Genomic DNA, 27,809 nt, shown 5'->3' with positions numbered 1-27,809 from the left:
CCAGAGGGCATTTCTCCAAAAAGTGCGATCTTTGTCCCCATGTGCATTTGCAAACCATAGTCCGGCTTTTTTATGGCAGTTTTGGAGCAATGGCTTGTACCTTGTGGAGCGGCCTTTCAGGTTATGTCGATATAGGACTAATTTTACTGTGGATATAGATACTTTTATACCTGTTTCCTCCAGCATCTTCACAAGGTCCTTTGCCTTTGTTCTGGGATTGATTTGTACTTTTTGCACCAAAGTACGTTCATCTCTAGGAGACAGAATGCATCTCCTTCCTGATCGGTATGATGGCTGCGTGCTCCCATGGTGTATATACTTGCAAACTATTGTTTGTACAGATGAATGTGGTACCTTCAGGTGTTTGGAAATTGCTCCCAAGGATGAACCAGACTTGTGGAAGTCTACAATTTGTTTTCTGAGGTTTTGGCTGATTTCTTTTGATTTTCCCATGATGAGGCACTGAGTTTGAAGGTAGGCCTTGAAATACATCAGCAGGTACACCTCCAATTGACTCAAATGATGTCAATTAGCCTATCAGAAGCTTCTAAAGCCATGACATAATTTTATGGAATGTTCCAAGCTGTTTAAAGGCACAGTCAACTTAGTGCATGTAAACTTCTGACCCACTGGAATTGTGATTCAGTGAGTTATAAGTGAAATAATCTGTCTGTAAACAGTTGTTGGAAAAATTACTTGTCATGCACAAATTAGATGACTTAACCGACTGGCCAAAACTATAGTTTGTTAACAAGAAATTTGTGGAGTGGTTGAAAAATTAGTTTTAATGACTCCAACCTAAGTGTATGTAAACTTCCGACTTCAACTGTATTTATAGTGTGTGTGACCCACCACCTGGATCCGGTTCTATGTAGCAAAATGTAAAATTGTGAGGTAAAACGTGGTATATCATCCACTGCAGTTGAGGAATAATGGGAAAGTAATTCTGCTTTGAAAGTTGCTAAACTTGTAACAACACTTTTGAGGAAATGGCCATTGAATGTTTTGGTACACCTACTGGAGAGTTCTTCTTTGTTGACACTTGTTCACACCCTCTTAAGCCTTGGCCACACCCATCTCTTTAAAGATTCACATGTGAGGCCATGTGCTAAGCAGAGTGACTAGTTTAGTTAACAACCAAATATTTCTAGACTAAGTTGTAGCCTACAATAAGGAAAAACTCCAGGTAAAAAACACTTTATCTAGTCCTTGGCCTATTTCCTAATCTGATTTTGGTGCAGGTCATGTTGTTCTTCACATTACCGTCTCTGGTAAACACACACTATATCAAACTAAATCTAAGTTTATTTGTCACATGCACAGGATAGAGAAGAAGAAGGTGTAAACAATACAGTGAAATGGTTACTTTCATAGTAGCAATATCAAAAACACAAAGTGTCTAGATAAATATATTTTATAAATCATGTTTGGGAATACTTTGGAACATATTTTCAAAATTGAAATACATTTGAACAGATTTTTCTTTCGCTCAGAAACTTGGGGGCCAAATAAAACCATGCGGGCTGCCAGTTGGGGAACTCTGGTCTATGGTGTGGCAAGCCGTCTGTCTGCAGACTGCAGTAGAGTAGTTAAATGTCCGGTTTGGTTGTGTGGATGTGGCTGACTGTGGTGGTGTTATTGACAGTTAAGGCCAGGCAGTCATCAGTCATCAAAGGATATGGCTGGTGTTGCAGCAGGACCAGGGTGTGTTATAGGGTGTTGTTTTGGTGTGCTTCCCTGACAGGCTGGCCCTGGTTGGCGGGTGGGGCGGGGCGGGTTGAGGGCTGTAGCATGTCAGTGTGGAGTTATTCGGCTCTCTGTCATAACCCAGGGCTAGGGGCAGGCAGGTGAGAAACGCACATACTGACACTTTCCCCTCTCCCAGCCACTCACAACACACAGCTCCCTCCTCACAAATACCTCACCTCACACCAAGAACCAAAACACATAACAAATTCGGTCTTCTCAATCAATGAACTATTTGAGATTTTGAAAACTTATTTTTTATTACAAAGAACAAAAATATAAATGCATCATGCAAAGTGTTGGTCCCATGTTTCATGAGCTGAAGTAAAAGATTGCAGAAATGTTTCATACACAATTTGTTTACATCCGTGTTAGTGAACATATCTCCTTTGCCAAGATAATCCATATACCTGACAGGTGTGGCATATCAAGAAGCTGATGAAACGGCATGATCATTACACAGGTACACTTTGTGCTGGGGACAATAATAGGTCACTAAAATGTGCAGTTTTGTCACACAGCACAATGCCACAGATGTCTCAAGTATTGAGGGAGCATTCAATTGGCATGCTGACTGCAGGAATGTCCACCAGAGCTGTTGCAAGAGAATTGAATGTTAATTTCTATAACATAAGCCGCCTCTAACGTTGTTTTAGAGAATTTGGCAGTACGTCCAACCAGCCTCACAACAGCAGACACACGTGTAACCACACCAGCCCAGGACCTTCACATCCGGCTTATTCACCTGCGGGATTGTCTGAGACCAGTCACTCGGATTGGGTTTGCACAACCGAAGAATTTCTGCACTAACCGTCTCATCTGCACTAACCACTAAACTCATCTGCACCAACCGAAGCTCATCTGCATGCTCTGCATCCTCACTAGGGGTCTGGACCTGACTAATGTGGTGTCGTAACTGACTTCAGTGGGCAAATTCTCACCTTCGATGGCCACTGGCACGCTGGAGAAGTGTGCTCATCACAGATGAATACCAGTTTCAACTGTACCAGGAAGATGGTGTCATGTAGCCGATCAGTTTGCTGATGTCAACATTGTAAACAGAGTGCCACATGGTGGTGGTGGTGGGGTTATGGTATGGTCAAGCATAAATACGGACAACGAACTCAATTACATTTTATTGATGGCAATTTGAAAGTACAGAGATACCATGAAGAGATCCTGAGGCCCATTGTCATGCCATTCATCTGCCATCATCACCTCATGTTTCAGTATGATATTGCACGGCCCCATGTCGCAAGGATCTGTACACAATTCCTGGAAGCGGAAAATGTCCCAGTTCTTCCATGGCCTGCATACTCAACTAGACATATCATCCATTGAGCATGTTTGGGATGCTCTGGATCGGCGTGTACGACATTGTGTTCCAGTTCCTGTCAATATACAGTAACTTTGCACAGCCATTGAAGAGGAGTGGGTCAACATTCCACAGGCCACAATCAACTCTGTGAAGTAGATGTGTCAAGCTGCAGGAGGCAAATGGTGGTCACACCAGATACTGACTGGTTGTCTGATCCACACCCCCTACCTTTTGTTTAGGTGTATGTGACCAAGTCATGAAATCCATAGATTAGGGCCTAAGGAATTTATTTCAATTGACTGGTTTCTTTATATTAACGGTAACTCATTAATATCTTTGAAATTCTTGCATGTTTATATTTTTGTTCAGTTTATCTTCACCACATTTCACCTGAGCTGTAAACATATGATCAGCCTGGTATATTAGGAATTAGGCCCTATATTGTAACTATATTAGGCCCTCTATTGTGACAATATTAGGCCCTATATTGTAACTATATTAGGCCCTCTATTGTTACAATATTAGGCCCTATATTGTAACTATATTAGGCCCTCTATTGTGACAATATTAGGCCCTATATTGTGACAATATTAGGCCCTATATTGTAACTATATTAGGCCCTCTATTGTAACTATATTAGGCCCTCTATTGTGACAATATTAGGCCCTATATTGTGACAATATTAGGCCCTATATTGTGACAATATTAGACCCTATATTGTAACTATATTAGGCCCTCTATTGTGACAATATTAGGCCCTCTATTGTAACTATATTAGGCCCTCTATTGTGACAATATTAGGCCCTATATTGTGACAATATTAGGCCTTCTATTGTAACTATATTAGGCCCTCTATTGTAACTATATTAGGCCCTCTATTGTAACTATATTAGGCCCTCTATTGTGACTATATCAGGCCGTATATTGTGACTATACTAGGCCCTATATTGTGACTATACTAGGCCCTATATTGTGACTATACTAGACCATATATTGTGACTATATTTGGCCCATATTGTGACTATTTGGCCCATATTGTGACTATACTAGGCCCTATATTGTGACTATACTAGGCCCTATATTGTGACTATACTAGGCCCTATATTGTGACTATACTAGGCCCTATATTGTGACTATACTAGGCCCTATATTGTGACTATACTAGGCGCTATATTGTGAATATATTAGGCGCTATATTGTGACTGTCGGGTCCTATATTGTGACTATACTAGGTCCTATATTGTGACTATACTAGGCCCTATATTGTGACTACTTGGCCCTATATTGTGACTATTCTTGGCCCTATATTGTGACTATTCTTGGCCCTATATTGTGACTATACTTGGCCCTATATTGTGACTATACTTGGCCCTATATTGTGACTATACTAGGCCCTATATTGTGACTATACTAGGCCCCATATTGTGACTATATTTGGCCCTATATTGTGACTATACTAGGCCCTATATTGTGACTATACTAGGCCCTATATTGTGACTATACTAGGCCCTATATTGTGACTGTACTAGGCGCTATATTGTGACTATACTAGGCGCTATATTGTGACTATACTAGGCGCTATATTGTGACTATACTAGGCGCTATATTGTGAATATATTAGGCGCTATATTGTGACTGTCAGGTCCTATATTGTGACTATACTAGGCCCTATATTGTGACTATACTAGGCCCTATATTGTGACCCTCTCATACAGATAAGAATGTTCCAGTATGTTTACCTCCATTTGAATTTACAAGTAGAGCAAGTAGAGTTGTGTTAAAATAGGAGAGGAGGAGAGGATGTAGCACACGTATTTGCATTGGTACAGTTGTACACAGTATTGTACCATGTTACATAAACATATGTGTTTGTATGTGTAGCATATTCGGATGTGTTCATCCTCATGACAATCCTCCTCTTTCTTGTTAAGAATAACACATGATGCTCTCTTTTGACCTAAAAACTGGTGCATCTGTAATTAGGTGTGTGTGTGTGTGTGTGTGTGTGCATAATGTTGTTGTTACACACACAGGGGCTAGCTAACAGGCCTGTGTATTGTGGCCATTGAACTCTGCTGTTGACCTACATTTCCCTGTCTCTGGAACTGTTACGTTCACTGTCAAATCATGTGTGAACAGAGCTTGGCATTTTTCAAATGAGACTACATGTTGAGGTGAAAAGAGGAACATAGAGTGTACAGAGAGATATGAACAGGCTGTGCGTGCGTGCTCACAGAGGTGTGAACAAAGCATCAGAGGGACACACGTGTCTAAGAAACACACTCCCTGGCTCCAGTCTGACAGCCAGGCCAGCAGCACGTCTTGACTGTGTCAACCACTTCACTCCATGGCAGCCTCTCTCTCTCCCTCCCTGTCACTCCCTCTCTCTCATCTCTCCCTCCGACCCATCTCTCTCTCTCCTCCGCCCCGCTCTCTCTGTAAACAAGCAGACGTCTGACAGAGCTTTCCTCCGGCCCTCTCCCGCCATCCCGTCACCATGGCGTTTGGAGCATTGTTTGCTGGGCTCTGTTGAGTTGCCATGGCAGTGCTTATTTGCTGTACTAAATGTTTGGCCGCGTCGTACAGATTCTGATGACAAACACGGAGCATCCCGGTCTGATCAATGAAACTGCCTCTGATTGGAGAGGAAGGAACGAGGCCTCTCATAGAAGTTCAGCACAGATACACTTGTCATCCAATCTAACCTATTTAATAGCCTTGTATTCTTTGCGTCTGGTGTCCTTTGATGCAGATGAAATATGTTTTGGGTTGACATTCCCCTGACATAAATGCTTTGGTTTCTGTGTTCATTCAGAGGATCTCTGGTCACAATTCTTGGTCTCTGATACTCAATTATTATTTACAACAGCACTGGTATCACTCACACTCCCAGGGTGCATCACTCCTCACCACACCTGCTCTCACACTCTGTAGCAGTCTACTACTGAACACACAACCTAGACTAAGGGTCCTGTGCAATCACAAAGATATCCGTATTTACTACGTTAGTTAAAGCTAAATAACAAATGTCTTTGAGGATTACACATTGGATTAATGTGATTCATGTCAACGTTTACAATTATGTGAAACAAAGAGACCTGGATAGGACAGGAGCCTTAGTCTAGGTTGTGTGTTCAGTAGTAGACTGCTACAGAGCGTGAGAGCAGGTGTGGTGTGGAGTGATGCACCCTGGGAATGAGTGATACCAACAATGCTTTCTTACATTGCAGAAAGGAGGTTATTTTCATAGCCCTGCACTATGTTCCAGTGCATTGGGGACCAGTGAACTAACACTTAAGCATCAACGATGCACCAATGATTTATAGTGTAATTATAACATTTACATCATTTAAGACATTTAGCAGACGTTCTTATCCAGAGCGACTTACAAATTGGATAAGAGTGCATACTGGTCTACTTCAATCTTACATAATGACTAGGCTTATACTGCCTGGGATTGGGCGTTGTCTATTTAGATGTGAATTGCTGTGTGTTTTTGTGTTTAAGTCTGAGAGGTGAGAGGTGTGACTAAAGACTAGAGAGAGCAGAGGCCTTGAAGTGTGTCCATCCATCCACATGCCTCTAGCACACACCCTTGTGGCCAGTAGAAAGACTACATGCTCTCTTGAGGGAATGAGTGTTTGCTCTCTGGGTTTAACCTGGCGACTAACCTGTGTTCCTTTCTCCCTGAGAGGACATGTATAGTGATCACCCAGTATGATGGCAAACTGCTCCCAAGACACATTTACTTCAGGACAGACTGTTCTGCTCTGTCTAGACTATAGATCATCCACAGATACTGTTGGGTGTTTGTTGCTGTTATTTTATTCTTCCCAGAAGTGGTAGTTTGGGCATTTTAAACTAATTTATATGCCAATCCTACTTCAAATGTTTTATTGGAGTGAAAATACTGTCCAAAAGGAGGCCAAACTAGTGAATTAAATAATATCAACAAATGGCAAAAATGGTATCGTTCTAGAAGTTGTACTGTAGATTTAGGCCTATCGAAACCAATTCACATCAATTCAGCACCCACTGTAGATCTAGTTGTTGCAGTGTGTCGTAAGTAAACCTACAACCCAGTATGTGACAACGGAAGTTCAACACTTGTGGCATAGTAGCAGTTTGTCTGTGTGAGACTGTGAGCTCTGTTTGGTGACTTTTCTCTGACAGATCATGTAGAAATGCTGGTCATTGACGTAATGGGGGCGAGATAAGATCTGAGAGTACCATTGTTGACGTTTCATTGTGGTTGGCTGGTTGCGGTGGTTTGCATTTTGTGTTTTTCCTTTCTACAAAAGGCATAAGTTAGACACAATAGCTCTCTCTGTGTGTGTCGGCCTAAATAACAGTCTACAGCAGTTGAAAGTCCACAGTTTGGTAATTCGTCTATGTAAGCTGTTTGACCTGATTCTATCATAACCTAAAGTAAACACATGAGGGTAACTACTAGAGGTGAATAAAGTAACAACACTATCTCCTTGACCTCTTTTATATGCTACAACAGTTACACTATGTCTAATGTAAAATAGACGGTTTCTCATTGACCTCTTTAATATGACCACTATGTCTAATGTAAAATAGACTCTAATAATATGCTACAACAGTTACACTATGTCTAATGTAAAATAGACGGTTTCTCATTGACCTCTTTAATATGCTACAACAGTTACACTATGTCTAATGTAAAATAGACGGTTTCTCATTGAACTCTAATATGCTACAACAGTTACACTATGTCTAATGTAAAATAGACTGTTTCTCATTGACCTCTTTAATATGCTACAACAGTTACACTATGTCTAATGTAAAATAGACGGTTTCTCATTGACCTCTTTAATGTGCTACAACAGTTACACTATGTCTAATGTAAAAGGATTGTTTCTCGTTGACCTCTTTTTAATATGCTACAACAGTTACACTATGTCTAATGTTGTAAAATAGTCTGTTTCTCGTTGACCTCTTTAATATGCTACAACAGTTACACTATGTCTAATGTAAAATAGACTGTTTCTCATTGACCTCTTTAATATGCAACAACAGTTACACTATGTCTAATGTTGTAAAATAGACCGTTTCTCGTTGACCACTTTAATATGCTACAACAGTTATACTGTATAATACTGTAAAAGGGTTGTTTCTCATAGGCCTCTTTTTAATATGCTACAACAGTTACACTATGTCTAATGTAAAATAGACGGTTTCTCGTTGACCTCTTTAATATGCTACAACAGTTATACTGTATAATACTGTAAAAGGGTTGTTTCTCATAGGCCTCTTTTTAATATGCTACAACAGTTACACTATGTCTAATGTAAAATAGACGGTTTCTCGTTGACCTCTTTAATATGCTACAACAGTTATACTGTATAATACTGTAAAAGGGTTGTTTCTCATAGGCCTCTTTTTAATATGCTACAACAGTTACACTATGTCTAATGTTGTAAAATAGACTGTTTCTCGTTGTGGACCTATTGTATTAGAACTGATGCATATTGTATTAGAACTGATACATATTGTATTAGAACTGATGCATGTGTTGGAGTACTTCATCTCTTATGATAAAACAACAATCGTTGGTTGTGATTAATGAATACCTGCATGTGCATATATAGTGTGTGTATATATATATATATTATAATCTCAGCAAAAAAAGAAACGTCCTCTCACTGTCAACGGCATTTATTCTCAGTGGTCTGAGAATGATCAGCTGTCTGTCCTGTCTCCCTTGTAGCGCTGTCTTAGGCGTCTCACAGTATGGACAATGCTATTTATTTCCCTGGACACATCTGCAGTCCTTATGCCTCCTTGCAGCATGCCTAAGGCACGTTCACGCAGATGAGCAGGGACCCTGGGCATCTTTCTTTTGGTGTTTTTGAGAATCAGTAGAAAGGCCTCTTTAGTGTCCTAAGTTTTCATAACTGACCTTAATTGCCTACCGCCTGTAAGCTGTTAGTGTCTTAACGACTGTTCCACAGGTGCATGTTCATGAATTGTTTATGGTTCATTGAACAAGCATGGGAAACAGTGTTTAAAATCTTTACAAAGAAGATCTGTGAAGTTATTTGGATTTTTTAAAATTATGTTTGAAAGACAGGGTCCTGAAAAAAGGATGTTTCTTTTTTTGCTGAGTTATGTATCTGTAACACTTACGTCCTAGCAAGGCCTCCTGACTGCTGTGTGTGTTTCTCTCGTTCAGATGATCCTATGGGACTGGGACCTGAAGCAGTGGTACAAGCCCCAGTATCAGGTTAGTGTTTTCTCACTCACACACACACACACACACACACACACACACACACACACACACACACACACACACACACACACACACACACACAGACAAACAGACAGAATATACTCCTCTGGATACAGTATATCACTGTTAGAGCACATGTGCTCTATCATTCACATTAGGGTTGGGGATAATTTCCTATTTTACTTTCAATCCATCCATGGAATGAATTGTAATAACATGAATACAACTATAGATCATCAACCCTCATAGGGTAACAAGAATCCTCATAAGTGAATTAGATTTCCCAGAGAGGGCATTGAATTGACAAAATGGAAGTAAAAGAGGATACTGACTGAAAATAGTATTAGTGTAGTAACTGTAATTTAGTCATATTTCAAAGAATTGAGGCTGGAATTAATAAGTAGAGAGGCGCATTTTTTTTTAACCAACTCCAAACTTTTAGGAAATCTGATTTATCTCGATACATTTTGGAGAGCCTCCACATAATCTTTCTAATCTAGTATACTGGCCTTGTGTTCCAATTTATTGTCAAATCGCTGACACACGTTTTATGCTAGGTCTACTTTATGCATCGCAGAATGGAAGCATCTGTGTTTTTGTAAGTTTGTGTGTGTAGATGTGTGTGTAGATGTGTTTGAACTGTGCATGTAGGCCTGCCCGTGTGTGTAGATGTGTGTGTGTGTGTGTGTGTGTGTAGATGTTTGAACTGTGCATGTAGGCCTGCCCATGTGTGTAGATGTGTGTGTGTGTGTGTGTGTAAATGTGTTTGAACTGTGCATGTAGGCCTGCCTGTGGGTGTGTGTGTAGATGTGTAGGTGTTTGAACTGTGCATGTAGGCCTGCCCGTGTGTGTGTGTGTGTGTGTGTGTGTGTGTGTGTGTGTGTAGATGTGTGTGTGTGTGTGTGTGTGTGTGTGTGTGTGTGTGTGTGTGTAGGTGTTTGAACTGTGCATGTAGGCCTGCCCGTGTGTGTGTGTGTGCGTGCGTGTAGATGTGTAGATGTGTTTGAACTGTGCATGTAGGCCTGCCTGTGTGTGTAGATGTTTGTGTAGATGTGTTTGAACTGTGCATTTAGGCCTGCCCGTGTGTGTGTGTGTGGATGTGTTTGAACTGTGCATGTAGGCCTGCCCGTGTGTGTGTGTGTGTGTGGATGTGTTTGAACTGTGCATGTAGGCCTGCCCGTGTGTGTAGGTGTTTGAACTGTGCATGTAGGCCTGCCCGTGTGTGTAGATGTGTTTGAACTGTGCATGTAGGTCTGCCCGTGTTTGTGTGTGTTTGTGTGTGTGTGTGTGTGTGTGTGTGTGATGTTTGTGTGTGTGTGCCCGTGTGTAGATGTGTTTGAACTGATGTGTGTGTGTGTGTGTAGATGAACTGTGCATGTAGGCCTGCCCGTGTGTGTAGATGTGTTTGAACTGTGCATGTAGGTCTGCCCGTGTGTGTAGATGTGTTTGAACTGTGCATGTAGGTTTGTGTGTGTGTGTGTAGGTGTGTTTGAACTGTGCATGTAGGCCTGCCCGTGTGTGTAGATGTAGGTGTGTTTGAACTGTGCATGTAGGTCTGCCTGTGTGTGTGTGTAGGTGTGTTTGAACTGTGCATGTAGGCCTGCCCGTGTGTGTATTTTGTGCCTTGTGTGTCTTGTCATCCTGTTGGGGTCCACAGTGTTTTGCAGACACGCTGTACAGGTAGATCAACAGGAAGCAGTGCTCCTCTGACTGACGTTTGCCCCACTCATCACTCACCACTCATTGTGGCCACAGAGCCCGGCCTTCAAAAGTAGCCTAGTTCTCTAAACTCTCTAGTATTTAAATGGGGTCTATCAGCACAGCAACAGTCAGTAGGATAGGCAGGGTGAAGAGGGGTAGGGGTGCAGGCAGGATCTCCGTCAGCATCATGACATACACACAGCCTCCTAGCTGTCGTCACTGGGCCAGGGAAGTGCCAGCGCTGCACTTTTACTCCACACACAGGCACACACACCAGCACCATGCCCAGCCAGCACCACGCCCTGCCAGCACCACGCCCCTTTATTACTGACATCACTGGTCCAAACAGCCTTTCAATTACCCAGCATCAATGCCATGAGCTCAGCAGCGAGCCTGTCTGCCCTTCACACTACCCTCCACTGCTGTAAGAGGAGTGACAAGTACAGTCCCATCACAATGAGGCCAGCAGTGTCCTGTTACAGCTATCTGACAGTCTATCTGCGTATGTGTGATACCTGTAGATGTCCTGGGCCCAGATTCACCAATCACACTTTTTACGCAAAAACTTAAGAAGCTTCTTAACAAGAAGAAAAGAAGTTCATATGTGCAGATCCTCAAAAATGTCTTAATTAAGAATTCATGATTTTCTCATGAACTTCTCAGATGTCTTCTTATGAACTTCTTAACAATCTTCAGATATTTGTCGTTACGCAACCCAGCCAGCTAGCTGTCTATCTAGCAATGGCAGTCATGTTCGCATATTTCTAATTGGGATTACTGGTCTAAAATATTAACTTGGGCTAAAAACAATTAACACTGTAACTTTCAGATGAAGTTTGTGAGTCAATTGAACATGTTCAATAGCTCCCATTAGCATATTCTTTCACTGCCATGTGTTTAAGACGAGGGTTTATCTATCTGGGAATTCCAAGAAGAAATCACTTTATTTTCAAGCATCTCATTTCTTCTTACTTTTTGCGAGATACATAAGAAGTAACATAAGAACATTTCCAATAATCTTTTTGAGGAATAGCAACTTCGCTTAACTTTCTTCATAAGTCCATTAGTTAAGGAAAAAACAGCAATTAAGAAGGAATTTCTTCTTCAGAAGGTTTTCTGTTTGGTCATTTAAATCCTTTCTGGGTTCATTAGAAACAGTGTAAAGGAATGAGGAAAGGACACCAGTCTCTCTTCTCTAGTACAGTATCTACTGTATGTTTGTCCTCTGCTGAATGAGGCATCTCTCTGACATGTGTCCCCTTGTCTCCTACATGTCCCCAGGGAGCGGTAAGTGGTAACGGAGTGGACCTGTCGGTCATCAACGAGGCCAGGAACATGGTGTCTGACCTGCTGATGGACTCGTCCCTGTCGCCACACACCGTCTCGTCCCTGCGCAGCGTCAGCAGCCTCATGGGGACCTTCTCTGGCTCCTGTCGGCCCAGGGTCAACCCCTTCACCCCCTTCCCAGGTTTCTACCCCTGTCCCGAGGTGGAGGACCCTGCAGAGAGGGGCGACAGGAAGCCCCTGAAGGTGGGCCCTCCAGCAACCTTCTGAATGTGATACTAGCAGGTCATAACTAACACACAGACAGAAGCCTGCTGAGACTAGCAGGCCAACACTTTATCCACTAACACATTATCCACTTATACATGGTATCTTATCCTCATAATGAATGTTCCTCTTCTATGTGTTCACCAGTGTTATGTATATTTAGTTTAGTTGTTTTTAGTTGTACACCTGCTCTATGTAACCTGGTGGTGAGCTGAATATAGATCTGCCTTTGACTGTGTTATAGCATCATTGACCATAATGTAATAATGTCTCCCTCCTCCCCTCCACACACCTAGGGTCTTAGCAGCAGGAACAGCCTACCAACCCCCCAACTCCGCCGCGGCTCCACCTCCTCCCCTCTCCCCCCTCTGGAGTCGGCCTCCTCCCGCTGGGAACGCAACAACGGCAAGAGACCGGGACCCCACCCTGACCTCAATATGACCAGGTACGACCACACAGTGACTTCAATATGACCAAGTACATCCACACACACCTTGACCTCAACATTACCACACACACCCTGATCGCAATATGACCAGGTACAATCACACACAGGTGGGACTTCAGAGTTCAGACACCAGGTTGAAGGTTAAAGACATGCCCTGGGTAATTTGGCGACTAATACTTTTTTTTTTAAACCTCACGCTTTTGGCTGGATGTGTCAATATGTAGTTCATACATGCATAATCTATGAGCAGAATTACTGTCTTACCTCAATTAGCCATGAAATCCCTAGTTTGAAAGCAACTTTTTTCTGGAAGCTTTGCGGTGCCATTTTCTCTACATTTACCCCCATGTGGACAAGCCCCCTAACGATGAGCTTCAGCCCCCCACCATTTGAGTGACAGCTAGCAAGAAACACACACACACACACACACACACACACACACACACACACACACACACACACACACACACACACACACAGTAAAGAGAGCAATGACTTGGTGCTCATATCTGCACATTTGCAAGGTAGTATGGTGTTTTCGGGGACCACTTTTGCACGCGGGCACTACTTTCAGAACTACTGATTAAAACGTATACAAAAGTACTGGAGCACATCTTTCAAGGTCAGGTCATTTTCAACATGGCACACTCCCTGTCTACCCTGATATGAACAAGCAGGCCCTCCCTCAGCAACACATTCTTTGTTACCATGTGTCTTTGATTAAACTCCCTGAAGATGTGGTTCCCCTGTATATCCACTGGGGGACAGTAGTGGTCAAGTTCTGTAAGCTGATATGCCTACCAGATAATGACCATAACATTCCTTCATTCTCTTTGTTCCAACACTGTTTAAATAACTCACTTGACCTTTTAGGGATCTTTGACTTCTTCAAGGATACATTTTCAACGTTGATTTTCATTGTCTTACTTTGAGTACCAAATGAGTCATATAATTAGTGTTACTGTATGCTATGTAACATTTCTCTAAGTTCATCTTTATACATAAGAGCGGGTGGGAAAAAGTTCATCATTATAATGGTGTAGATTGAATATGAAAGCATTTTAACTGATGTTGTCTCATTAGTTCTAGCAGTAAGTGCCATGGTGTGTGTGTGTGTTCCAGCACGGGGTCTCTGTCCAATGGGCCAAATGCAAACCTGTTGACCATCCCTAAGCAGAGGTCCTCCTCTGTGACCCTGACCTACCATGCCGGATCCAGGAGAGCAGGTGAGATCATGAGGATTTACTGTACACACAGGTCTGATACACTGTGTGGAAGTGGAATATGTTTTTAAGTTGTTTGACTATCTCTCTCTCTCTCATTTCTCTTCTATCTCTCTCGCTCTACAGGTGCGTCCCCCAGTCTGAGTCCTGTCAGCTCCCCCAGCCACAGTCCTCAAGGGGGAGGTCTCTCCTCCCAGGTTACGCGCCCCCCGGTGGAGTTCCCCGACACAGCTGACTTCCTCACCAAGCCCAGCGTCAACCTGCACAAGCCCCTGGGCTACATCCTCAGCTCCGCTGACTTCCAGGGGCCCTATCGCAGCCCCGCTGCCCTGTGCACCAGGTAGGGCAATTTACTACCCCATTCCCCTACCCCCTCCATTATCTCCTGGTGTTGTAGAGCCAGTTCAGCTGTAGAGTTGCATTTCACCATGTGTGTTGATGATAATGGCAGCTGTGTTTGTCCCTCTGCTCACCCTGTAGCTGTGGTCGTCAGATGCTGAAGAACATTCCCAATATGGAGGCAGGGGAGGGACACCTGCCATTCACTGGTCATGCTGAGGCCCAGCGCAGACGCTCAGGTATGACACCTGCTGGAATGTAGCCTCACTCTGTACACACATAGGCTTCACAGTGTTTTTGGGCACACTCCCATGGCTTAGCTTACTGTTTCCACTCTCAAATGACTGAAAACCATTTGGACATGCTGTACCAGAGAGTCAATTCATTAGGATAATGCTTCCCACCGAAATGTGAAACCAGTGGTCAACTCACTGTGATGTGCAATGTGTCTCCTCCACAGCAGGTGAGGGGTCAGAGTTCATGGGGGAGGCACTGATCAGGGAGGAGAGTGTGGAGGCCGAGTCGATGGGGGACAGGAGTCCAGACGCAGGGAGCCGGGGCCAGACAGACAAGGAGGAGCAGAGCGCCACTACAGAGCAGCAGACTCAGGAAACGGAGGTATGCAGTGCTACAGTATGCTAAGGGTGCATTCCCACACAAGCTAACGGATGAGTATGAGCTATGTACCATTGTGAGAGTGTTTTGGTAGTGCGTTGTTTAGCACAACCTCATGCAACCTGACACGCCTCCCCTCCGCTACTCCAACGCACCTTCCCCATTGAAATACATTGTGTTGGCTCTGTCATTTTACTCTGCGTTGCCCTGTGTGAATGCACCCTACTGCTAGGCTAACATCGCTGTGCTGCAGAACAGTAGCTTTGAATGGATAAGTCTCAGTCAATGCTAACACCTTACAGCGTTCGTTAGGCTTCCTGTGTGTAGCACTGCTGCCGCTAAACCATCTGTTAGTGGAATTCAATTCCTACATGTTTATTACCCAATTCAATTAATACACTCAGCCCATTTCTAAGGATTTGTAAGATACTTATTTGCATAAAATGGGCGGAGACCAGTCTCAAAATCAAGCACTAGCGTTTATTCTCCAGAGTACTGAACATGATACAATTTACAACAGGTTATAAACTGAAAATAACATCATTAGGTTTCAAACTGTCCTGTCCCTCCTCCACTCCGATACAATGGCAGTATAGTTCACAAGCCTTCCTACATCGACCCCCACCGGTTTAGATAATTTACGACCAGGCCAAGGTCTCCCTGTGTAGATAAGCATTCTAGCCAGTCTGACGATAAGTTAATTCGTTTCTACCAAGGAACAGACAGTCTTTGTTCTAATTCTTGATTATAATTACACACATTATATTCAGTACTAGGATTAACATAAAATTCATACATCTATACAGTAATTTAATCGTATTCTGATTATTCAGTCCTGATTGAAATGTATACATCATTTTGTCATTATTGATAAAAATCCTTTAACACTATCCCAACCAGGAGACTCCCTCTGAATGAGAGAACACACTCAGGCCAACACATGTAACAGTGTAGCTTGCTATAGGATGTGTCCTCTAGTTAGTTCTGGGAACACAGTAAAGGTTTTCCTCAGACACTCATTGGGTGCATGTCTTTCAGTCTGTTGTGATGTATCTAACAGCCGTGTAAACCAGTGTGATGGGGGGTAGTGTTGATCTGGCTCTGTCCTGGAATGCCCCCGCCATTTACTTGGGCTGTGCTCTCACTTTCTTTATTGGACAAACCAAGCCTTGTTAAATCAAGCCAGGTGTTAAGACAACTGTGTAGGGTTCATCTGAGGATTCTGTGGGGTAATTCAAAAGTGAATTATTCAAAAAGCAACGCATACATAGTCAGTCTGGAGCCTGCTTCCATCCCCTTAACAGAGGAATGAGATTCATAAGATTTACGATGTGGTGTCTTGCGTGCGTTTGTATCTACCTGCATGCGTGTGTTTATCTAAGTGTGTGTGTGTGTGTGTGTGTGTGTGTGTGTGTGTGTGTGTGTGTGTGTGTGTGTGTGTGTGTGTGTGTGTGTGTGTGCTGTGGTCCTCTCCTGCCTGTAGGGTGAGTTCAGACTAGACCCCCTGCTGGAGAACCACGATGACCTCATGGAGAAGATCAACAGCTGGAACTTCCAGATCTTTGACCTGATGGACAGAACAGGAGGGAAGACAGGAAGAATACTCAGCTACGTCAGTACAACCACATACCAACCATATAGCAACCATCTATCTGTCTTACGCCATGATCTGTTACATCAGGTATTCCCAAACTGGGGGCAATGCCGTCGGGGGTACGCCAAATAAAAATGTGATTCATATTCTTTTTTTTTCTTTAATTTGGAAAAAGAAAATATTCACATTTTCAAACAGTCCATTTATATTTTCCAACAGGGCTATACATTTGGGCAAGGGTTTTTTCTTGCCTGAGTAGCCTCGTTTCACTGCCTAAAATAAAAATGAAACCATCTAGTGTTCAGAGAAATAACAACACAATGTCAAATACAGGTAGCCTCGTCAAATAATTAACATGCAATCACATTAACCGTTACTCTCTCGCGGGAATTCCACTAACGGTCCTTATGTAGCCAAACGTAGCTGCTGCTCATGTTGGTATCTGTACTGATGGAGTAAAAGACATAGTGGTAACGCGCGTGCAAGCAGTTGCTCCCGACGCCACTTGGGTACACTGAGAGGCTCTTGCTGCCAAGGGAATACCTGACAGCTTGAAAGACGAGCCGGGTTGTGACAAACTCACACTCATTCTTATGTTTAATAAATGTATTGTATAGTGTGTGTGAGGCAGGCTTACAATGATGGCAAAAAACAACATTTGAGAGTGTGCTGACCCTGGTGCTAGAGGGGGTACACAGATGGAGGTTGAATGTTTGAAGGGGTACGGGACTATAAAAAGTTTGGGAACCACTGTGTTACATCAATTAATATTTGAATAAACAACACCTGGGCTGTAACCCAAATGGAACCCTATTCCCTATATACTGCATTTAGACCAGGACCCATAGGGCTAAGAGTAGTTTTGTGATGCAGCCATTGAATTTATTTATTTGGAGAAACTCACTTGATTGATTGATTTAAATATTGAGAACGGTATGATCCCCATTACTGATATTTGACTGAATGATGTCCCGAATGCTCGTGGTTGTCTTGGGGATTTCTCTATGTGCTGTTTTGAGTACTCTGTGTTCTCCCAGTGTCTCACTGTCTGTGTCTGAGGGGAATGACTTGGTTAATGTTAAAAAAAAATGTATTTGTGTTTTCAATTAATCTAGGTGTTTTATTTGTTGTCTTTCTCCCCAGGTGACCTACACTCTGTTCCAGGACACTTGTCTGTTTGAGATGTTTAAGATCCCTGTGAGGGAGTTCATGTCCTATTTCTGTGCTCTGGAGAACGGCTATAGGGATATTCCCTGTGAGTATAGTGCTGCCTGTGCTTTCTTCAGTCCAGGCACAAAGCCCATATTAACACTTGGTGTATTATCTACTCAGATGTAGAAATGATCAGACCTGGGTGAAAAACATGAAGGTATGGGCCTCCTGAGTGGCGCAGCGGCCTGAGGCACTTCATCGCAGTGCTTGAGGCGTCACTACAGACCCGGGTTCGATCCCAGGCTGTGTCACAACTGGCCATGACCGGGAGTCCCATAAGGCGGCGCACAATTGGCCCAGCGTCATCCGGATTAGGGGAGGGTTTTGCTGGGGGGACTTGGCTCATCGCGCTCTAGCGACTCCTTGTGGTGGGCCGTGCGCCTGTAGGCTGCTTCGGTCTTCAGGTGTTAAGGAGCGCGGTTTAGCGGGTCATGTTTCTTTGGACGCATGGCTTTACCTCACCCCAGGCCGTTGGGGAGTTGCAGCGATGAGACAAGATCGTAATTGGATATGACAAAATTGGGGAAGAAAAGGGGGGTAAAAAATATGTACAAAAAATAACATGAAGGTATTTGTATGCCGCTTAATTATGCTCGTTTAGACTTTTCCAGGCAGCTAAATTATGCCCACTTCAAGTGTTATTTGAAATGATTTACCCAGGTTTAGAAACTAACCATAGGGTTGTCATGAAGTAGAAGGCCTACAGTTCACTACATACAGCATGACATGCACCATCATATGTAATAGAAGCTTCTACCTCATGTAAATGATGTGGTGAAGTATTACTGTGACTGATGTGTGATGTCCTGTGTGAATCTCTGCCTGTACTCAGATCATAACCGGGTCCATGCCACTGATGTTCTCCATGCTGTCTGGTACCTGACTACCCGGCCTGTTCCAGGATTCCAGCAGATCCACAATGAGCATGTGACAGGAAGTGACACAGGTAGCACTATTTCTGTTCTCTTTATTTCATTTTGCCTCAGTAGGTATAACTCTGGACTTCCCCAAGCCCTCATTTATTACCATAATATTAAATGATTGAAGCTTTTTACAATATGCCACTGCCCCATATTTATTAGCAAAATTAGTGATAATTTAACTACAACATTATATAATATGCTGAAGGCAAGACCACTCTTTCAGATTTCATACATACTTCCTATTTTATTAGTGTGCTTGCTGAAGGCAAGACCATTCTAGAAAATTCTTACATACTCTTATTTGATATCTTCCGCACGCTCTAGAGCTTAAATGATTGAAGCTTTTTAACACAAAATCAACTTCCAAATGTGCAAACTGCCCCAACTTAGATTTCTTGACAAAATTTCGTTACAAAATCAACTTTAAATTAGCAAAAAACTGTTTGAAATGCAAACTGCCCCAACTGCAATAGATTTCTTGACAAAATATTTAATATATTAATATAATAATATCCTCCTATAGCCCCTCCTCCTCCAGGTTGTCCCAAGCTATAGACAACAAACAAACTTTCTCATGTTCAGGCTATCCTATCAATCGACCAATCTTTCCACCCATCTATACTTATTCAACTGAATGAATTAGCATGGGGTTTGAATGAGAACCATAGAAATACAGTGGTAGCAAAATGAAGTTACCAACGTTAAAACATTCAGGCTATCCTAACACACCTTCATAAACAATAAACTATTTAAATGTATAATACATTGGCATAACACTTAATGGATTCAATTTCAACAATGAGAACACAGTGGTATTCATTCCAAATGCTACTGCTCTTGAACTATTACAGCTACATACATTAACACAACTTCAAAACGTTGTAAACTAGAACAATTGAAATGATCATAAATTGTCTGTTACTAACCCATCAACCACAATAATAACTCTTGAACGTTCAAGCTAGAGACACCTAACCAACTTTCACATGTTCAGGGTAGGCTATTCAATCATTCAATTCTCCCATCTAGCTACTTTTTCTACTTTAACCAGTCAGTACCATTAGTATTGTATTCACTATAACTACTCTAACTTATTTAATGACCATAAATACTTTAAAACATGCTAGGAAGCACACATTTTCGTTAGGAAAGGGACTTTTCTAGTTCTAGCCTCTTGGTGTACCAGTGTAGGCATTCCTGTAGTGTGTGGCCTTTTCTCGGCAGACACCAGATGGTTTAGTTTAAAATGCCAGGATCCCCAGTCCCGTCCCTGCTAATTATATTTTATGTACTGCATCTTTGATCCATCGGAAATGATTTAAGGCTCTCTTGCTGACTGATCCTTCAGTAGCTGCCAGAGGAGCAGCTGCCTTCTGATAAAGAGAGGGGGAGGGAAGGGTGGAGAAACAGAGAGGGGGGAGATGGGGTGGGGAGCAAGCCTCTGTCGTGATAGAGATCTGTCTGTGCTGAGCTCAGCGTGTTTAGGGCTTATTTTGGCCCTTTTAATCTTTCAAATGGAGTGCAGTAGTCTGAGTCACTGGGCCACCAGCTTAACCTGCCTGTAGAAATCCTACTCTACATACTTTGTTCTTAATGTGACACTAGTTCCCTGTTTTCACTTTATAACACAGTCAAGTCTTCTCCAGTAAACTCCAGTTATGATGTAGTTCCAGTGTGAGGTCCCAGTATGTCGTTGCTGAAAGCTGCTGCTCTTCTCTCTAGATTCAGACAGTGGGATCTCGCCGGGCCGGGTATCATACGCCTCCTCCAAGAGCTCGTCCATCTCTGACGACAACTACGGCTGCCTGGCGTGGAACATCCCTGCTCTGGAACTCATGGCACTATATGTAGCAGCTGCCATGCATGACTATGACCACCCCGGTCGCACAAACGCCTTCCTCGTAGCCACTAACGCAGCTCAGGTGAGTGTTATTATCCCAAAAGCCACTGCTCTACCATCTCAGCTTGCAAACCCACACCTGTTCAACAGTAAAACCTGTATCAGGAAGAGAACGTTCAACCTATCCCGGCACTTTAGTAAGTGTTCCCATTTGTGTTCCCACACGCTGTTAAGTCCTAGGAAAGGGGAAGTGTTGTGCTTGTGTCACAGACAGCATTCATTTGGTCCCTGTGACTCATGGATGAGATCTTTATTGGCCTTAAAGCTTCTACATAGACAGGTTCTAATCAGCCTTGGATCTCATGGTAAAAGCAATGAAGTGAGGGACTGGTATAATATTACACTTAGTTCACATGTCAAGTTCCCACAAATCCTGAGAATTCAGCGAATTCCTTGTCTTGCTTCAACATTATGGTAAAGGTTGGCAAAGAAACTATACCACTGTATAAATAGTGTTTTGCACTGTCATGACTTAATTATAGCACTGTGCATACTGTCTAGGTTGTGTTTTCCAACCCTGGTCCTCCAGTACCCCCAACAGTACACATGTTTATTGTAACCCTGGACCAGCACACCTGATTCAACTTGTTAACTAATCATCAAGCCCTCAATGAGTTGAATGAGGTGTGGTTCCGGGTAGTAGGGTATGTGATATATGAAGCATCAGTTCCGGGGAGGCTGCGTGATATGTGAAGCATCAGTTCCGGGTAGTAGGGTATGTGATATGTGAAGCATCAGTTCCGGGTAGGCTGCGTGATATGTGAAGCATCAGTTCCGGGTAGTAGGGTATGTGATATGTGAAGCATCAGTTCCGGGTAGTAGGGTATGTGATATGTGAAGCATCAGTTCCGGGTAGTAGGGTATGTGATATGTATAACAGGAAGGCATGGCATTGCATTACATTGCTAACCTGACATGTGGGCAATGCCTTCCTCGTAGCCACTAACGCAGCTCAACCCTGGCATATTGATTAACAGTATGTTGGCAGTCAGTCAATCACCCACCTGTCCACCATGTCTAGACCGGCTGCATTATTTAGTCTGAAACACACTGACCCCAATTCCTTGCCCCTGCTCACCCCTCCCATTCCCTTCTTCAACCTCCTCTTTCCTATTTTACCCTCTCCTTTCTTCTTCTTGTCCTCTGACCCACCCGCATCCCTCTCCACTCGACCTACCCTTCCTCCTACTCACTCTCTTCTTCCCTCATCCACTTCTCCTCTACCTCCGTCTCCTCCCTCTGTTCCCCAGGCGGTGTTGTATAATGACCGTTCGGTCCTGGAGAACCACCACGCTGCTTCGGCCTGGAGCCTCTACCTGTCTCAGCCAGAGTTCAACTTCCTGGCCAACCTGGACCACGTGGAGTTCAAACGTTTTCGCTTCCTGGTCATCGAGGCCATCCTCGCCACAGACCTGAAGAAGCACTTTGACTTTCTCGCCGAGTTCAATTCAAAGGTTTGAGATGATGATGACGAACCTCACATTTTCAGAAAATCTGTTTCCATTCTGTTGATACTTTGTATTTCCTGTCATTTCGATACTGGCAAAGGCAATACTAATACGCCTTATCTTTATGGCTAATAGAGTTGATACTTAAAGGAACATGCTGGATCTCTGTTAGAAATGAGGAGCCTGGCAGTTATAATCACTGTGTGAATGTTTGTGTTGCTATAAATAGGTGAATGATGTGAACAGTCCAGGAATCGACTGGACTAATGAGAATGACCGGCTGCTGGTGTGCCAAGTCTGCATTAAGCTGGCAGACATCAACGGGCCAGCCAAAGGACGCGATCTGCACCTCAAGTGGACAGAAGGCATTGTCAATGAGTTTTATGAGCAGGTATAGAACCCCTCCACTCTGCATGGCCCACATGTCAGGTTATCAATGTAATGCCATGCCATGCCTTCCTGTTATACAGTATCACTGATGCTGATGCTGATGCTTCACATATCACATACCCTACCCAGAACTGATGCTTCACATATCACATAGCCTACCCGGAACTGTTGCTTCACATATCACATAGCCTACCCGGAACTGTTGCTTCACATATCACATAGCCTACCCGGAACTGATGCTTCACATATCACATAGCCTACCCGGAACTGTTGCTTCACATATCACATAGCCTACCCGGAACTGTTGCTTCACATATCCTACCCAGAACTGATGCTTCACATATCACATAGCCTACCCGGAACTGATGCTTCACATAGCCTACCCGGAACTGATGCTTCACATATCCTACCCGGAACTGATGCTTCACATATCACATATCCTACCCGGAACTGATGTTTCACATATCACATATCCTACCCGGAACTGTTGCTTCACATATCACATATCCTACCCGGAACTGTTGCTTCACATATCCTACCCGGAACTGTTGCTTCACATATCACATAGCCTACCCGGAACTGTTGCTTCACATATCCTACCCAGAACTGATGCTTCACATATCACATAGCCTACCCGGAACTGATGCTTCACATAGCCTACCCGGAACTGATGCTTCACATATCCTACCCGGAACTGATGCTTCACATATCACATATACTACCCGGAACTGATGCTTCACATATCACATATCCTACCCGGAACTGTTGCTTCACATATCACATATCCTACCCGGAACTGTTGCTTCACATATCACATATCCTACCCGGAACTGTTGCTTCACATATCACATATCCTACCCAGAACTGATGCTTCACATATCACATAGCCTACCCGGAACTTTTGCTTCACATATCACATATCCTACCCAGAACTGATGCTTCACATATCACATAGCCTACCCGGAACTGTTGCTTCACATATCACATATCCTACCCGGAACTGTTGCTTCACATATCACATAGCCTACCCGGAACTGTTGCTTCACATATCACATAGCCTACCCGGAACTGTTGCTTCACATATCACATAGCCTACCCGGAACTGTTGCTTCACATATCACATATCCTACCCAGAACTGTTGCTTCACATATCACATATCCTACCCAGAACTGTTGCTTCACATAGCCTACCCGGAACTGATGCTTCACATAGCCTACCCGGAACTGATGCTTCACATATCACATAGCCTACCCGGAACTGTTGCTTCACATATCACATATCCTACCCGGAACTGTTGCTTCACATATCACATATCCTACCCAGAACTGATGCTTCACATATCACATAGCCTACCCGGAACTGATGCTTCACATATCACATATCCTACCCGGAACTGTTGCTTCACATATCACATATCCTACCCGGAACTGTTGCTTCACATATCACATATCACATATCCTACCCAGAACTGATGCTTCACATATCACATAGCCTACCCGGAACTGATGCTTCACATATCACATATCCTACCCAGAACTGTTGCTTCACATAGCCTACCCGGAACTGATGCTTCACATAGCCTACCCGGAACTGATGCTTCACATATCACATATCCTACCCGGAACTGTTGCTTCACATATCACATATCCTACCCAGAACTGATGCTTCACATATCACATAGCCTACCCGGAACTGATGCTTCACATATCACATTTCCTACCCAGAACTGTTGCTTCACATAGCCTACCCGGAACTGATGCTTCACATAGCCTACCCGGAACTGATGCTTCACATATCACATATCCTACCCGGAACTGATGCTTCACATATCAAATAGCCCAGTGTTTCCCAACCCTGGTCCTCCAGTGCTAAATGGCATATATTATTATTATTATATTACCCCCAACATTACACATTGTTATTGTAACCCTGGACAACCACACCTCATTCAACTCATTGATGATTAGTTAACAAGTTGAATCAGGTGTGCTTGTCCAGGGTTACAATAAACATGTGTACTGTTGGGGGTACTGGAGGACCAGGGTTGGAAAACACTGACATAGACTACCCAGAACTGTTTCTTCATTTACTGATGTCTGTTACTGCTAGAATCAACAAAATGTCACATGTATCAATTTAGGAAGTTAAGTTAAATTAGAATAATGAATAAAACTATCTTAATTGACAAATGAGTTAAATTGTTTGTCTGCCTGTCTGTCGATCATCTACAGGGGGATGAGGAGGCCACTTTGGGATTACCCATCAGCCCCTTCATGGACCGCTCCTCTCCCCAGCTGGCCAAGCTGCAGGAGTCCTTCATCACACACATTGTGGGGCCGCTCTGCAACTCGTACGACGCCGCTGGCCTGCTCCCTGGCTACTGGATCGACGAGGAGCGCTCTGAGGAGGAGGATGAGGAAGAGCAGGTGGAGGACACAGAGACTGACGAAGACGAGCTGGAGGAGGAGCTCGAACCAAGTAAGACGTAATTTTCTATCCTTCTCTCGTTCTGAATTAATATATGATCATGAGTTGACACATTTATCATTTTAACATTGAGCATTTAACATTTCTATCAAGAGCAGGATGTTTTTGGATCATTGCTATTGCAACTAAAAAGCTATGGGATGTTAAATCCTTTTTTGTGTGTGGTCCCATGCAGAAAGGAGAAACGGCCGGCGTCGCCTGTTCTGCAACATCATGCAGCACCTGACAGAGAACCACAAGGTGTGGAAGAAGACCATCGAGGAGGAGGAGAAGAGCAAGGAGATGCAGCAGGCCGACAGTCTGCCTCTCAGCCTGTCCCCTTCGCCCTCCGACGACCAGATCCAGGTCATTCAGGAGGAGGAGGAAGGAGAGGAGCGCCAGTAGCAGGAGAAAGATGAAGAAGAGGAAGAGGAGGGACAGATCCAGGTCATTCAGGAGGAGGAAGGAGAGGAGTGCCAGTAGCATGAGGAAGATGAAGAAGAGGAAGAGGAGGGACAGATCCAGGTCATTCGGGAGGAGGAGGAAGGAGAGGAGCGCCAGTAGCATGAGGAAGATGAAGAAGAGGAAGAGGAGGGACAGAGCCAGGATGCTCGGGAAGGGCAGAACAGTGAAAGAGAAAGTCCTTCAACTCCTCCCTCTTACACACACACAAACATTTATACACACACACACACACACACACACACACACACACACACACACACACACACACACACACACACACACACATATTATAGACATATACACAAACACATACACACAGGATGACCCTGCTGGATCTCCACACGTTGAAATTGTCACTGTGCCGACACGCTAATGCAGTCATGTTGTTTTGAAAAAAGGCCTTACTACTGTGAGGGGATTCTTGCTGCAATGGTGGGAACCCCACTCCTATGCACTTTCACCCCATGGAGAGTAGACCAAGAACAAACACCAGAGCTGAGGACACTGGTGTGGAGAAGAAGAGAGGAAAAGGGTCTGGATGTGCCCTCCATGGTGATCTGGCTGTAATGCTGCCTTGAACGCAGAGCACTTAACTCTCCCTTAGGTACTAAAACAAATCCTATGATTTAAAATAAAGGAAAAGAAAAAACACCTTGACGTGGTTGACATCCGTTACCAAAGCGAACAGTTCAAACGTGGAAAGACAAGAGACTGAGACTGTTTCAGGCTCACTGTCAGGAATATTCTAGATCTATATATCAAATGTGCCTGTCTGAACCTTTACTGAGTCCCCTGGTCCAGACCCTAGGTTTGTCTGTGCAGTCCTCTCCCCTTGCTGGCGACACACTGTATCACTGACTCAGTCACAGAGACGTTGTGGAGATGAGCATTATACCTGCATCGTTTTTGATGCCTTTTATTCATGTGTACCACCTGCCTTTTATGTTTCCTTCTTTTTTTGTTGGTTTAATTAAGTTGGTGTGAGCGTGTGTGTGTGTGTTTTCTTCAGGAACGCTTGGTCGCCAGTCATTGAAATGTTATCAGAGATGAGATGTTCTCTGTTGTTCCAATGAAGGGATGTTTTTTTTTCTTTTGATTTATATCTATTTTTTCACGGTTACTCAGGATTCTCGTGAAGTTGAATAATTATTTTGCAAGAATTTAAGTAATTGACTTTAAAACAAAGATAATTAAATCTCGGTGATTGAAATAGTTTTTAAGCTTTGTAAGAACAACTTGAAAAACAAACACATTCAAGCAATTGAACTGCTCCTCTGTGATAGAGCAAAGTATGTTCTGTGTTTCTGTCAACCTCCGCTGCCCCGCTGGCAGCGCCGTTGGCTTGATCTTCTAAAGACCTCACTGTAGAATTGGGATCCTTGATTGTCAGTTGACTGCAAAAGACCTGTTTGCAGCAAGGCAACATTTTGTACAGTAAAATCCCATGATTATTCATGTACCAGTATAGGTAAAGGTGTTTTTGAGTGCATTGCTGTTGGCATTGTTTTTACACATACTTTGTCGAGCTAACCTCTTCATTTGATTTGTCATTCTACAGACACTGATGTTTTGACAAAAACTATAGATCTTTGCCAAACCCACAACCAGGCCAGTGTGTAAAGGGGGTTAAGTAATCCAGGGTTTCACCTTCACTTTGGTTTTGTTTTTTATATTGTCTTATTCTCTGTACCATAAGACAGTTTAATACTAATAGTTCTATATTTCTGTCTGTAAAAACTCTAGGCATTCCACTAGAAAGAGTTTAATGAAAGAGATGGCAGACCTGCAAGCCAAACTCACTTATCACCCTATCAAGTCATTTTCTCTGGAGAAGGAAGTTCTCAAGTAGGCAGTGTAATTCAAGCTAGTATATTTAAAGACAAAAAATATATATATATAAATGTGCACATTTTACTACCAAACAAGTGTTTAGCCTCTGCACAAAAAATAATATCTGCATATAAATATGGTGTATAAATATATATTATATTTTTTAATTAATCAACAGAATGCATCTGTTTTCTACACACAGCTGACATATATTGTACAGTGAGACCCTGTAATTCTCATCCTGTTTCCAGAGTTTTTATCTGATACTACAGATGTTGAACTGTGGGGTTTGGTGTTTTTCTTTTGGGTTCAGCGTCTCCCTGCTCCTTATAACAACCACTTTCTCTCTCTTGGTAATCTCTTAACTCTGTTGTCTACTC

General features: G+C 43.2%; 1 protein-coding gene across 2 annotated transcripts in view; it reads left to right on the top strand.

Annotated features, from left to right (window-relative positions):
* LOC118377957 (cGMP-inhibited 3',5'-cyclic phosphodiesterase 3B-like) overlaps nucleotides 1-25,878 on the top strand; it is a 79,127-nt gene extending 53,249 nt beyond the window's left edge. Inside the window, exons 2-16 of one of the 2 annotated variants that reach the window (XM_052484007.1) lie at nucleotides 9,264-9,314; nucleotides 12,306-12,554; nucleotides 12,872-13,020; nucleotides 14,146-14,249; nucleotides 14,373-14,586; nucleotides 14,727-14,824; nucleotides 15,049-15,203; nucleotides 16,684-16,812; nucleotides 17,938-18,049; nucleotides 18,839-18,952; nucleotides 20,652-20,851; nucleotides 22,080-22,283; nucleotides 22,507-22,668; nucleotides 24,900-25,146; nucleotides 25,331-25,878. In XM_052484007.1, the coding sequence (XP_052339967.1) occupies nucleotides 9,264-9,314; nucleotides 12,306-12,554; nucleotides 12,872-13,020; nucleotides 14,146-14,249; nucleotides 14,373-14,586; nucleotides 14,727-14,824; nucleotides 15,049-15,203; nucleotides 16,684-16,812; nucleotides 17,938-18,049; nucleotides 18,839-18,952; nucleotides 20,652-20,851; nucleotides 22,080-22,283; nucleotides 22,507-22,668; nucleotides 24,900-25,146; nucleotides 25,331-25,539 (2,397 nt within the window). In that variant the 3' untranslated portion in view covers nucleotides 25,540-25,878. Of the gene's footprint in view, nucleotides 1-9,263; nucleotides 9,315-12,305; nucleotides 12,555-12,871; nucleotides 13,021-14,145; nucleotides 14,250-14,372; nucleotides 14,587-14,726; nucleotides 14,825-15,045; nucleotides 15,204-16,683; nucleotides 16,813-17,937; nucleotides 18,050-18,838; nucleotides 18,953-20,651; nucleotides 20,852-22,079; nucleotides 22,284-22,506; nucleotides 22,669-24,899; nucleotides 25,147-25,330 lie in introns of both variants that reach the window. The other variant, XM_052484006.1, reaches the window with a different exon arrangement.
* Nucleotides 25,879-27,809: the final 1,931 nt, after the last annotated feature.

Source organism: Oncorhynchus keta, chromosome 2 (genome assembly GCF_023373465.1).
Source record: "Oncorhynchus keta strain PuntledgeMale-10-30-2019 chromosome 2, Oket_V2, whole genome shotgun sequence".
In the NCBI taxonomy this organism is placed as follows: domain Eukaryota; kingdom Metazoa; phylum Chordata; class Actinopteri; order Salmoniformes; family Salmonidae; genus Oncorhynchus; species Oncorhynchus keta.
Note: the sequence above shows the minus strand (reverse complement) of the source record. Positions and strands in the feature narration are given on the sequence as shown.